Here is a 14,845-nt window from a genome sequence, read left to right as displayed (position 1 = left end):
GGCTATTGCTTGCATATTGACATTGATGAAGCAGTGCTTATAATCTGTTCCTGATTTACGCTCAGTACATTTTTTTTTTTTTTTTAGCCCTACTCTAGAAAGAATGATCAAAGATATACAGTACATGGATTAATTGATTTAATCCACTATCCTCTATGTTGGTTGCATTAAATTTATACACACCCTTCTACCTTGACTACATTTGCATTTTGTGCTAGATAATGCTGTTGTATTTGACATTAAATTATAGTATTAGAAATACAGGAAGAAACTAGAGTATCCAAATGGAATATAAATACAGAAGAAGATATTGCAACCATTTCATCATTGGCATCCCTGCCCAAATCTGAATTTAATACCCATCCCACACTTGTTTAAATTTACCCATTAAAGTAGTTTGACGTGTAGCTATACAGTGGAACCTCGGTTTGCGAGCATAATTCGTTCCGGAAACGTGCTCGCAACCCAAAGCACTCGTATATCAAAGCGAATTTCCCCATAAGAAATAATGGAAACTCAGATGATTTGTTCCACAACCCAAAACTATTCATATGAAAATGATTAATACAAAATATTAAGTAAAAATACATAAAACAAATTAACCTGCACTTTACCTTTTAAAAAGAATCCCGACAAGTGGAAGAGTGTCCCAAAGCAATCGCGGTCTCCCAGCGCTGTAGCAGTTTGCCGTATAAGCGCATTCCAAAAAGATCGCAGACATGCTGTAAGCGCCTGCCGTCAATGGGTCATACAAGAAACATTATGAAGATCCCGCTACAATAAATAACAGCGCTGTTGCCGTTTCAAGCTGAATAAAGCTGGTGTTGTTAAAGTACTGAGACTTCGCTTCGTGTTTTGGGGCTCAAGATGGGGACTCGCACTTCACAGCGCACACGTGTGCGCACACACAAACAGTCCCAATGCTGTAGTAAACAGTATATGCTCATACGGATGTTGACTATATGATTGAGGAACAGAGACTCCGACGGAGAATAGGAGACAATTGCCATCAGGAGGAGAGAGAGAGGGGGAAGAACCATCAGCTCAGTTGTGATCACATGACGCTCAGCAGACAGAGTGTATCCATACTACTCGTATTGCAAGACATCGCTCGTTTATCAAGTCAAAATTTATTAAAAAATTTTGCTCATCTTGCAAAACACTCGTAAACCAACTTACTCATAAACCGAGGTTCCACTGTATTTGCAAATACAGACAACCTTCAAGTTAAAGGAGGAGTGGGCTACACAAAGAATTAAATTCTCATTTAATCCACCAAGTGAACTTTGATCTTTATTTTTGTTGGTCCTCCAAATCACACAACTGAGCATGCCCATGGTGTTGGCTACATATACAAAAATCCACAAAGCAAAAATCTTCACTTGATGTATATGATTTATTCCTATGTATGCGTATAAAACCAGTGCCACATGCTCAGTCAGACTGTGCATAAAAAATAATTTATTTCTGGCTACATAAAGGCAAGTGATTTGAAAGCCAAAATGGCAAATAAAATACATCATAGTGATGATGATTTCTTTGTGGAGGAGTGAATCTCAAATTTGGGATGCTTAACATTCATAACCGTGCTTATCCAGGCTGAAGATGTTAGCAGCCACAGCCTATCCTGGAAACAATACATGCAAGGTAGAAACAATTTTGGGGCAGAGTTTTGCTACATTACAAAAACTACATGTATGTTCATACTGGGAAATTTTTGCATGCTATTAGGGTGTGGGAGGAAAACTAATGTAAACACGGGAAGAACATGTCCTCTCCATATAAAGAAAGATCAGATTTGAGGCTCAAAACCAGGTTTCTGGATCCATGATGGTGTGTAGCCCTACTGAGCATGATTATTAAATATGTAGTTCAGGTTTCCAGCCTGTGTTATTCCTGTTAGAATCTTGTGTGAACTGTAGGACCTATAGTGTGAATTATGGTTTACATTGTGAAGCTTGAAAGTACACCTTATGAGAATGAACCAGGAGTCTTCATGTAGTCTTCACTATCCACATCCAAACAGGGTACAGAAGCATTCAAAAGGTTAATGGAATGTTAGATTTAGCTTGGTGTGTGAAGTACAAGTCAAGGGAGGCAGGTTATACTTGAGCTATATAATACATTGGTAAGGTCTCATCTGGAATACTATGTGTAATTTTGTTCTCCATTTTACAAAAAAAGACCGCTGTTCTAGACAAAATGCAGAACGGAATGGCTAGACTGATTCTAGGACTACAAGGTTTGAGATATGAGAAACGATTGAAATTGTTTAACTTTTTTAACTTAAGCAAGCTGAGGTTAAGAGGTGACATGGTTGAATCGTTTAAAGTTATGTGGGCAATTAGCATGAAGTATATACCTGCTGTTACTTTAAAATAAATTCCTCAACAAAAGAACGAGACACATAGAAGCGAGACGCATAGAAGATATTAAAAGGTATTTCTTTACACAGAACCATAGGCACATGAAATAAGATAGCAAGTCGTGGTAAAATAATAGTGCTTTGGGGACCTTCAAAACTTGACTTGATTTTATTTTTGGGAAATTAGGTCAATTGGGTTGATAAGTGTGTTATGGCCAGTTGAAAACTGAAAATTGTTCTTCTGTGGGTTGAAAAGAGTATGATTTCCATGATGGATCCTTCAAAAATGTATTTTGAGTCCTACGTAGATGGTCTCTCTTATGCAATGCATGATGAATCTGTTTTGTCTATGGAAGGTATTTTCTGCAAAAAAGAAAATGCAATCTTTTGCAATTTCATTTTCAATGTCTGCACAGAAGAATGCTCCAATACTTACATGACAGAAATTAGCCTTTACTATGTCATAATTTACATTTATTTACACTGAAGTGGAAAGGGAGGCTTTGCGTTTTTGTAATATTGTAGAGTCTAAGCTGAGAGCCACAATGGCTGGATTCTCTGCTCTTTACATGTTCTTTGAGTGGCTCACTATCCTTAACTGCTTGCCATTTGCAGCACTAATTGGAAAATCCCATGCAACTGTGCAGAGCTGCTTGCAGTACAGGGATAAAAAGATCAAAAATATTTGAATTATCACTGTCAAAATGAGAAGTAGTCTATCGATCGAAGTGGCTTTACAGCTAGACAGCACAAAGTATTGTGGGAAATCGAGGTGCAAGGCCCCACCCATTGACCTGCACTATTTGCATGTTGCGAACTTGAAAATGAAAATGCACTTGAACTTGAAAAGTGGAAATGCAGTTTACTTTACATTTTTGCATCTTCTTTGCTGTTCAGACACAATGAAATAGAAAATTGGGTTATTTCATTTTTATTTTTAATTTTGCAGCATTCTTGGGTGCAGACTTTGAAAATGAAATTGCAGATGGGGTTATTTCTTTTTAATTTTTGCAGCATTCTTGCATGTATACTTTGAACATGAAATCACAAATGGGTTTTTTTTATTTTAATTTAAATTTTTGCAGCATTTTTGTGTGCAGACATTGAACATAAAATTCCAAAAGAAAGATTGCATTTTCATTTTATAATTTTCATTTTGTTTTTGCAGATAATACCTCCCATATTTTGTCACCATTAAGACAGTGAATCCTGTAATTTCCAGTAGTGTCATTGATAGATACTTTATTAATCCCAAGGGGAAATTCACATAATCCAGCATCAGTATACTTATACAAAGAAACAATATTAAATTAAATAGTAATAAAAATGAAAAAAATAAAAAAGCAGACAATAACTTAATAACATTAACAGTAATGTTAGCATTTACTCCGTGTGGGGGAGGAACGATCTCTTCAGTCTGTCAGTGGAGCAAGACAGTGACAAAAGTCTGTCACTGAAGCTACTCCTCTGTCTGGATATGACACTGTTCAGTGGATGCAGTGGATTCTTCATGATTGACAGGAGTTTGCTTAGTGCCCGTCGCTCTGCCACAGATATTAAACTGTCCAACTTTAATCCTACAATAGAGCCTGCCTTCTTAACAAGTCTGTCCAGGCGTGAGGCGTCTTTCATCTTTATGCTGCCTCCCCAGCACACCACCGCGTAGAAGAGGGCACTCGCCACAGCCGTCTGGTAGAACATCTGCAGCATCTTATTGCAGATGTTGAAGGATGCCAACCTTCTCAGAAAGTATAGTCTGCTCTGACCTTTCTTACATAGAGCATCAGTATTGGCAGTCCAGTCCAATTTGTCATCCAGCTGCACTCCCAGATATTTATAGGTCTGCATCCTCTGCACACAGTCACCTCTGATGATCACAGGGTCCATGAGGGGCCTGAGCCTCCTAAAATCTACCACCAGCTCCTTGGTTTTGCTGGTGTTAAGATGTAAGTGGTTTGAGTCACACCATTTAACAAAGTCTTTGATTAGCTTCCTGTACTCCTCCTCCTGCCCACTCCTGATGCAGCCCACAATAGCAGTGTCACCAGCGAACTTTTGCACGTGACAGGACTCCGAGTCATATTGGAAGTCTGATGTATATAGATTGAACAGGACCGGAGAAAGTACAGTCCCCTGCGGCGCCCCTGTATTGCTGAACACAATGATAGACCTGCAGTTCCCAAGACGCACAAGATTGAATTTCTTTCCTTCTATTTCTATAGCAACTATACATTGTTATAGTTGTGTGTGACACAATTTGGTCTTTCACTGCCAAATGAAGTCTATTATGGTGATTTCCCTATCCATACTTTGCAAATTGCTCAAGCATTCTAAATACTACTTGAACCTCCTTTTATTCTATCCGCTTTCAGAATTTATGTAATTCTACTTGTTTGTCTTGCTTTTTTTTTTAAGGGGTAACTCTTCCTCTCCTGCCTTTGGGGAGTTGAATGATTACTATCTGTTCTACTTGAAGAGCAAGTGTCCTCGGGAGGCGCTGCTGCAAATGTGGGGTGAGGAGTTGAAGAATGAGCAGAGCGTTTTTGAGGTTTTTACCAACTATATCTCTGCAAAACCCAATGCTTCTGGAAATAAGGCAAGGAAATTAAGGCAGCAGTTGCACTTATTTAGATCTGCAGGCCTCTTTTCTTATTCTTATTGATGACCTGTTGATTAAAGACACTTTTTGTTTTTATCTGACTTATATGTGCAAGTATTGTTAGCAAAATTGATAAGCCTGCTTAGAGCAAAATTGTATTTAAAAATGAAATGCATGGTCTATCACCTGTTAAAGCCAGACCTTTAGTCAACAGCACAAGAGATTTCTCAAGTGGGAAATGCTCACAGCAGTAGGTCCCAGCTACTTTTAGCATTTACCTCTCTCAAAGACTAGGGTATATTGCATATTCCATATTCACCCTATTAAATTGAAAGATAAATGAGTGGCAGCCATAAAATGGGCCACATATTAGTCCTTTGTTTTGCCAGAATGAATATTAAGGGCTAGATCCTAGGGGTTCCATTAGTATGCTTGGATCAGTCTCATGTAAACATCATATATGACTATGGTATCCCTGAAGATTGTTTGAGAACAAGCAAATGAAAAGAATGATGTTGTGATCCAAGATCTTAAAGATGTCTTTTTAGTTTTATGTATTTTAAAATTGATGCTTTTCACTCCAGCCTTTGCTATTTCCCTTCAGAATGGTTCAAACATATACAACTTGAATTCCAATATATGATTCCTGATGTTTTCTTTGTGTAAGCATATGTTTAATTGGGGTTATTTCAGAATTGAAAATGTATGCTGGCATAACTGTCATCAATTCTAGTTCCTTTTTTTTTCAGTGTTCCTTACATACTACTGCAACAGGCTTACAATTCTTTGTTTAGCTCCTCCCCTGTATTAATGGATCATCTTTGTTACTACAGGTGGCTTGCTTGCCATGGAATGATGATCCTCTAGCTCAGGAGACAAACCTCCTCAAAGACCAACTAGAGAAGGTCAACTGCCGTGGAGTACTGACCATCAATTCCCAGCCTAATATCAATGGGAAGCCCTCTACTGACCCTGTTGTGGGATGGGGACCAGCTGGCGGCTATGTCTTCCAAAAGGTGAATTGGAGTCCACAATTAATCTTTTTAAAAAATAAAGCATTAAAGTACTTTCAAAAAGCTATATTGATTTGCATTTGCAGTGATGTAGTATACAATGTAATACTACAAGATACTCCTCGGATTAGATTTAAAACTGAAGATGTTCAGATTATCTGTTTGCTCTGCTTAGCTGTTTATTCAAAGAGGTTTATAACATAAATCTGTTTTTAGCCCTTGATGTTTTTCCTTTTTTCTCCCAATCTTTTCATAGGCTTACTTGGAATTTTTTACCTCTAATGAGAATGTCACTGCACTTCTAAAAGTGCTTAAAAAATATGAGCCACGGGTTAATTACCACATTGTTGATGTGAAGGTAATGTCTTGCTTCTCTATTCTTAGTATCTTTACAAAGACTGGCACTGAATGTGGTGCTTGTGGTTTCCTGCTGTCATGGATGTTTGTTCCATTTAATACCAGTAATAATAAACTCTATGAATGCATAAGAAATGGAAAATCCATATCAGTATTGGTCAATAATGGACTAAAATGTTTATCAAATTTAATGTCAAGTTTATTTCCACTATGATAGAGCAATATACGTTGGTGGCATAGGGGATAGCCCACCACCTTGTGGATCCAGAATCCTGTGTTTATATCTTATTCCCAGTTGTTGTTTGTTTGGAATTTACATCTTCTTGTCCCCCCTTTTCCAAAGATATGCTGGTTAGGTTAATTGCATGTTCCAGTTTGTCTGTCATTGTGCATTTGTGTGTGGGTGGACCCAGCAAGTGACTAGCACCTTCTCCAGGTCTGTTTTATGCCTTGTACCCAGTGCTTTTTGGATAGGCTTTAGACTCTGTACCCCTTGGTTTTGTGTCTAATTCATTAAAACAACTTATAAAATTTAACTTAAAAAATGTAAAACTATAACAAAATAGCAGTATGCACCCCTTGTTCTGTCTGGCTAAAGTAAGATTTAAAAAAACTTTAATAGAAGTTTGTTCGGCCAATTTTCCAGACAAGTATGCCGCATACCTTAAAGTTAAAGTGGTTGAACTAACGTAGTCTTCACTGCTTCTGCTTTATCAGTTGTTCTGCCATCTGAGAATTCAGATTTTTATTACTATTTATTCCATCAGCCTGAAAGCAATATCCATTACTTTAACATTTTATGACTGAAGCACACCAATACAAGCCCAAAATCGCATACAGTTAATGTATAAATTGTTTATTTGATTGATTTACGAAATAAGCTAATTGGTATAGTTTTAAGAGGAGAATGTTTACCTCTTATAGCTTTTCTGGTCATGTGCATATAATGAAATATGGTTGGAATTTGTGTTTGAACAAAATACAAGAAGTAATCAGGAATGATAAATATTTGCATATATCAAAACTGATAGATGTAACCTAGAAAAAGTTGATTATTGATACTGGCCCAGAATTTGAATTTCAATGTGTTCCTGGACAACTATTTCTGCTGTGTTCAGAGCCATAAAGTACCTGCTATTTCTAGATTCTAGCTATTTCTTCTGTAAGATGTACATCCAGTTTCTGCTTTAAATTGCTTTCTTCTGCTGTTTGGTTATTGACAACAACAACATTTATTTATATAGCACATTTTCATACAAACAGTAGCTCAAAGTGCTTTACATATTAAAGAATAGAAAAATGAAAGACACAATAAGAAAACAAAATAAGTCAACATTAATTAACATCGAATAAGAGTAAGGTTCAATGGCCAGGGGGGACAGAAAAAACAAAAACTCCAGACGGCTGGAGAAAAAATAAAATCTGTAGGGATTCCAGACCATGAGACCGCCCAGTCCCCTCTGGGCATTCTACCTAACATAAATGAAACAGTCCTCTTTGGATTTAGGATTCTCACGGAAGGGCTTGATGATGATGATGGTCACGTAGACTTCTGCCTTTTAATCCGTCCATCATTGTTGGAGCATCATGAAGCTTTGAGTAGGTGGTGGTGGTCTGCGCCACCACCACAAAGAAACCGGAAAAAGAAACAGAAAAGAGAATAGGGGTCAGTACCGATTTTAGAGCCACCATGAATAGTTATTTTGAGGAAATTGAACATATAGAATATCAGGATTAAGTTAAATTAAGATTAAAATGAAGTTATAAAAAGGCCATGTTAAAGTAATGTGTTTTCAGCAGTGTTTTAAAGTGCTCTACTGTATCAGCCTGGCGAATTCCTATTGGCAGGCTATTCCAGATTTTAGGTGCATAGCAGCAGAAGGCCGCCTCACCACTTCTTTTAAGTTTTGTTCTTGGAATTCTAAGGAGACACTCATTTGAGGATCTGAGGTTACGATTTGGAATATAAGGTGTCAGACATTCCGATATATAAGATGGGGCGAGATTATTTAAGGCTTTATAAACCATAAGCAGAATTTTAAAGTCAATCCTGAATGACACAGGTAACCAGTGTAGTGACATTAAAACTGGAGAAATGTGTTCAGATTTTCTTTTCCTAGTTAGGATTCTAGCAGCTGCATTCTGCACTAGTTGCAAACGATTTATATCTTTTTTGGGTAGTCCTGAGAGGAGTGCATTACAGTAATCTAGTCAACTGAAAACAAACGCGTGAACTAATTTCTCAGCATCTTTCAGTGATATAAGCGGTCTAACTTTACTTATGTTTCTTAAGTGAAAAAATGCTGTCCTAATGATCTGATTAATATGTGATTTAAAATTCAGATTACAGTCAACAATCACCCCTAAGCTTTTTACCTCCGTCTTGACTTTTAATCCTGATGTATCCAGTTTATTTCTAATAGCCTCATTGTATCCATTATTGCTGATCACTAAAATTTCAGTTTTCTCTTTATTTAACTTGAGAAAATTACTATTCATCCATTCTGAGATACAAGTCAGACATTCTGTTAGTGAATCAATAGAATTCATCTGTAAGAGTTATGTATACAGAAGACATTGAAGGAGTCTGCCATTTCCTTTTATTTAGTGACATGAGGATTTAGGAAAACCCTGGAGCTGGTCCTCACATCATTGTGAATATGTCTATAGATTTTTTTGTTCTTTACATTAGTAATGCTTTTATATAAATGATCTCAGACCTTTCTTTTTCAAAAAGACAGTAGAAATCCACAGAATCTAAGTGCTTTTTAGCACTTAAGTTTCAATTTCATACCAATCTGTATTATATTTCTGTGCCTAATAGTAAAAGATGCAGTTTTTCTGGCATGGCATGTGGAAACCTGACAGAGGGTGAATTTAAATGTTGTCTTCTCTTTCTCTACTTTAATGATTTTCACATGGACAGTAGATTGTGATTATAGTATATGAGATGTGTAACAATATTCTGGCAGTTCCCTCCACATCATGCCAACAATACCTTTTTGTTTAAGCATAAAACCATGTATAAATCTGGTTATAAACCAAAATTTAAAACATTTATTGCAGATGCTACTAATTTGTGTTCATTGATGGAGCTAATTTAGAGGCATCAATGAGACCGATACACGTCTTTGGAATGTTGGGTGGAACACTGGAATGGCCGCAGGAAAAACATGCGGTCATGGTGGAGATATGGAGATTCCACTCAGTCGGCAGCAGTGCTAACCATTGTGACACAGTACTGCCCTCCTGCTTAAACTCCACATTGTGAACCAGCACTTTGTGGTGAAAATTATCCCCTCAGGTTGAAGATGACTTCAGTTGAAGTAGTGGGCTGAAAGACTTACAGTATTTAAATGGATACTAGATAGTATAGACAGATAGCTTGGGTTTTTCAGTAAAATGATAAATGAAAGGGACTTTGAAATAATATAGTTAAGTGTAAAGCACATATTGCACAATAAATTCCAAAATACAGAATAAATATAAGATGTGTGAATTATAGTTGTGTTTTGAAATAATTAAGAAAGTAAATAAATGGCCTAGATTTATTTCTTTAGTTTGGTTTTTCTTACTATTGGTGGTAAGTATGGGTAGTTGAGTTATTTTTGCCTCTTTTCCCAAACTCACCTCATTCCCATCCTTTCCTTTTTGTTTAGGGTAAGAACATAACAAATGCTCCTGACATGCAGCCCAATGCAGTTACCTGGGGCATCTTCCCAGGCAGAGAGATTGTTCAGCCAACTGTTGTGGATCCTGTTAGCTTCATGTACTGGAAGGTAAAGCTCACATTAGAAACATCAGCCAATATCTTACATTCATGTTTTTTAAAGAATAGGACTTTGATACTCTCTGTTTGCATGCAGTTTTCTTCTGTTTAGTATATCCAGCACTTTACCTGTGTCTCTGTGCCAAGTATAGATGACCTTTACTAATTCTGTGTGCTCAAAGGGGATTTCACAACTTAACACTGATAAAAAAGGTTTGTCACACATTTATGTTTCTGCAGATAAACTACTGAAAGCTCCAGCGTGGTGATGTACATTTTTGTCGTGCAGGTTGTTCTGTGAACAAGGTCAAAATTTATTGTGTTAGATAAAGCCATTTAGTGTATCAGACTTCCACTTAGCTACACTTTTTTTAAAAAAAAAAATTGGAAAATGGTTTGGTTGAAACAAGTTAGGTCACAAAGAAACCAATGCATTACACAATTGTACTTCAGAAAACAAAAACAACATTTATTTATATAGCACATTTTCATACAAAAAGTAGCTCAAAGTGCTTTACATAATGAAGAATAGAAAAATAAAAGACACAGTAAGAAAATAAAATAAGTTAACATTAATTAACATAGAATAAGAGTAAGGTCCCATGGCCAGGGTGGACAGGAAAAAACAAAAAAAACTCCAGGCGGCTGGAGAAAAAAATAAAATCTGTAGGGATTCCAGACTATTAGACTGCCCACTCCCCTCTGGGCATTCTACCTAACATAAATGAAACAGACCTCTTTGGATTTAGGGTTCTCACGGAAGGACTTGATGATGATGGTCACGCAGACTTCTGGCTTTTAATCCGTCCATCACTGTTGTAGCATCATGATGCTTTGAGTAGGTGGTGGTGGCGCAGAAAAGCACAAAGCCAGAATTTTTCATAATAAAACGTAACTGTTTAAATTACACAATATAAAATCGCAGAGTGCCTTCAGGCCACATGTAAAATATTTTGTACTTTCACCCATCCATTTATTTTTAACCCCATTTACATTTTCTGGGAACTGGAGCACAACCAAGTAAAAATTAAACTTGGTTGTAGCATCAGTATGTTACAGACCTACTTTGTTAAAAGTGTATTGTGTTATTTTTCTTTCCCTGCACCACTTGCTGAATTAAATATGTAGGGTATTAGTGACTTAAAGGTTCCTATTACTTACTCTGCAAGATTGAACTCCATCCTTCTTTTCATGTCAAAGCCACCATAGAGTATAATTTAAGCTACCACAAAGCCTAATTTAATTGGTTAGTGTGTTTAAAAAGAAATGCAGTTTCACATTGAACTGTATTTTTGATGTAATACAGAGAGAGAGTCATTAAGGTTTAGGGTTTGTTTCTCAAGTTGTGAGGTTTTGTGAAGTATAAGGAGGTGCGTTGTGTATTGTGATATATACGTTGTTAGAAGTCCTGATTATACAGCGGTGTTTTTGTGAGGCATGCTTGAAATACTGATATGGGGTGATTTTCATTTCTCTCCTGTTATCATTGTGAAGCACTGGTAAGGTAATACATTCCAGTGTTTATTTTCTTTATTCTGTGGTGTCATCCTTATAAATAAAAGAGTGAGCCAGCATTGGGTGTTTAATAGTGAAGCCATCTTTAGACCAAGAATTGGTAAGTGTAATCTTGCTGCTTTTTAAAGTATTTTAGCAGAGGATGTTACAAGCCCATTACGGTGCAGTATGTGCCCATACCCAATGGAGCCATTGCGGAAAAAACAGTTAAACTAACATACACATCTTTAGGTTGTAGGAGTCTTAACAGAACGCCCTCAAAAAGCCAATGTAGACGAGGAAGAACATCTCAACACCAATAGTGACTGCGATCTGAAACCATGAGAGACAGCAGGGCTACCACCATGCTGTCCATAGCTGCAATATATTGCATAAAAAATAGGGAAAATTTTTCAAGTAGTGTAGATTCATATTTATTGTATGATGGGTGACGGAACTGTGAAAAGGTTATTCTGCTGTGCTTATTTTTTAAGTGGCCTTAGATTACTAGCTTCTTTGTATTAAAATATGTGAAATACAGGTTTAAAAGGTTTATAGTATATGTTTTTGTTTTAGAATAGGTAATGTACATGCTGAGAACCACAAAATCGAGTATTGTGTTATCTTGGAATTTTTAATCCTAGCAAACAATACAACTTTGTAAGTTCATTCTTGCCTTGCCAGTGTGTACCAGGAGCAGTCTATAAAAAACAGTCTCTGTAGAGTTTTATTGGAGTATGACTTATTTAGAAGAATTGGCTGGACTTCAACATCACTGATAGAGGAGTATTTTGCTACTATGATGCAAATCGTAATGTAGAACTGAAGAATAACAGTGGATGAGGTAGCAGACACCATAGAGATTAACTATGAGTTATTTGCACAAGCAAGATGCAATGTTTGATTTAACAGGTGTGTTAGTGCTTATGGGAAATAGGTTCAAAATAGCCTTATTTTTGTTTTACTGGTTTCTACTTCAGGTAAAATCCAAAACATTTTATCATCCCTCATATTTAATTAGTATTTGTTCAAGTATTTACAGGGTACTGAATTCCCAGAATTTCATAGTAACTAAACCTCTTTGCTCCCTTTTTTTATTTTTTGAATTGATACTTCTTAAGTATCTAATTGTTTTGATTGTGGCTACAGTGACGAGTGAGGAAGCAGCTGTGTTTGCAGATGTAGTCTGATGGCACATGGTCCACACATATTTTTACCCCTCTGACTGACTGACTTCACTCTTCTTTCAGGATGAAGCATTTGCCCTTTGGATTGAGCAGTGGGCCAAGTTGTATGAGGAGGAGTCTCCCTCCAGGATGATTATTCAGTATATACATGACAACTACTATCTGGTCAATTTGGTGGACAATGACTTTCCCCTGGAGAGCTGCCTGTGGCAAGTCATCGAGGACATGTTTGACCTTGTGAACTCCACTGTTGAGCATGCCATTTAGTGGTGAGGATGCCCCAGAATAGCATCAGGTCACCTTTCTTGGGTTAAAGTTGACATGTTTGAATATAAGTTCTCAAGAGACAACACTGGAGCAGGACTAACACTCCTTCACAGAACAACTGCATAAAGATGTTGATGACAGACTACTTTAAAAATTAATAAGTTTCTAATTTTTACTATTTTTACTTGTTTTATTGTGAAGCAACTATTCATGCAACAGTTGAAGAGTCCAAAAACCCTTTCTGAAAATTTCAGCCACAACACCTCCAGACGATTAGACATCATTTGTGTTTTTAAACCACTCTTCCCATTGAACGCACAGATTCTGCAGAGGGCCAAGAATGAGAGCACTATAATGTGCAGTGGAGATGTCAAAGAGACCGAAGAGTTAAGTGGCTATTTGGGGTCCAGCTCTGCTCTTTTTTACCTGCTGCTAAAATTGATAAGGGTCAGTATGTGCCTCAGAGTGGAGTGTGGCTCTTACGAGCTTTTACCCAAATTAAACTGATATTTGACCCCCATTAAACAAAACTGTGGCAGCAAGTAACCATGGGTCAGACTTTTATTATCCTGTTGTTCTATTGTTGATATTTATTCATTGTTTAGGATGAATAGGAACAGAATTTTAGCCTGACCATTTTTAATTTCTGTATATGAAATTTATTTATTTGAAAATCAGAAACCGTTTGGAAGCATGGCATGAACATTGTGTTTATTCTAATGAAGCAGCACAATATTCGCAACATAAATACAGCACAAGTTTTTGTAAGGTAAGGTATTTAAGATGCTTTCTATCTAAAGACTGTCATATGTGCAGATCAGACTATCGTGTATCTAATTCAGGTTTTCAGTGGGTTGAAACCTTTGTATGCAGCACTGGGTGCAAGGCAGGAACCAGCCTTGGATGGGGGTTATATTCATGCATGCATTAATACATATGGGGCCGGTTTAGAAGTGCTAAATAAGCTAACACGCACCACTTTAAGATGTGGGAGAAAAACCCAGGCAGACACAGGGAGAGCATGCAATGTCCACACAGATAGCAAGGCAATATGGGAATTCCACCCAGGCTGTGAGTTTACAGATACTCATTGTGCTTCTGTGTGGAACTTTTGCTGGACATATTGTGGTTATTTTAGCAGCTTGTCATCTGATAATGGTGTGTGTTTGCCTTCTTTAGAGTATATTGGAACAAAAAGAATACCAACATAAGAATTAAATTTGCAGCAAAACAAGGGCCTTCAGCATTCAGGGGTTCAGTATCGGAATAGCAGGTGAATAGAGAGGGTAATGGGAGTAATAAAGAAGGACCACATGAGGAGTGAAGACTGCAGACACGGGGTGAATAGTAATTTTATCTCCCTAATAGTAAGCTATTCATTTTTGTGATTTTAAAAAAGTAATGGATATACAAAATAGTCCCTCAAGGTTTCAGTTCTTTTTGGTATTTTGACACACCATGTAAAACCCATTAATGAATTTTTGTCCTTCTGTTTTGTTTATTGAGTTTTTCCTGTTTGTGCAATTAAAATCCTCAGTTACTGTGATGTCCCTTACTTAACTGTGTGCATTCCTTATTGAGATTGTTGTTTGGTTAGGGGGGCTATACCACTCTCCCAGTTTTCAATTTCTCTCTTTGGAGTGAACCATATGAAGAACTCCAATCTTCACTGACCTTCACTGTGTGAGTGAGTGGCATCGCCCCACTTCCCAGGGTACTTGGAGTCTTTCTGCCACACCTGCTAAACTCTTTCTATTGGTCATTTGCGTTGGTGCCCTTTAATTCCCCCCCAGG

General features: G+C 37.1%; 1 protein-coding gene across 3 annotated transcripts in view; it reads left to right on the top strand.

The window, feature by feature from the left end:
- The window catches only part of mthfr (methylenetetrahydrofolate reductase (NAD(P)H)), a 29,319-nt gene extending 14,713 nt beyond the window's left edge, over positions 1–14,606 (top strand). For all 3 annotated transcript variants that reach the window (XM_039756071.1, XM_039756070.1, XM_039756072.1), the window contains 5 exons: positions 4,781–4,961; positions 5,798–5,980; positions 6,234–6,335; positions 9,994–10,113; positions 12,848–14,606. In XM_039756071.1, the coding sequence (XP_039612005.1) occupies positions 4,781–4,961; positions 5,798–5,980; positions 6,234–6,335; positions 9,994–10,113; positions 12,848–13,051 (790 nt within the window). In that variant the 3' untranslated portion in view covers positions 13,052–14,606. The remainder of the gene's footprint in view (positions 1–4,780; positions 4,962–5,797; positions 5,981–6,233; positions 6,336–9,993; positions 10,114–12,847) is intronic.
- The last annotated feature ends 239 nt before the right edge of the window (positions 14,607–14,845 follow it).

Source organism: Polypterus senegalus, chromosome 6 (assembly GCF_016835505.1).
Source record: "Polypterus senegalus isolate Bchr_013 chromosome 6, ASM1683550v1, whole genome shotgun sequence".
Taxonomy (NCBI): domain Eukaryota; kingdom Metazoa; phylum Chordata; class Cladistia; order Polypteriformes; family Polypteridae; genus Polypterus; species Polypterus senegalus.
Note: the sequence above shows the minus strand (reverse complement) of the source record. Positions and strands in the feature narration are given on the sequence as shown.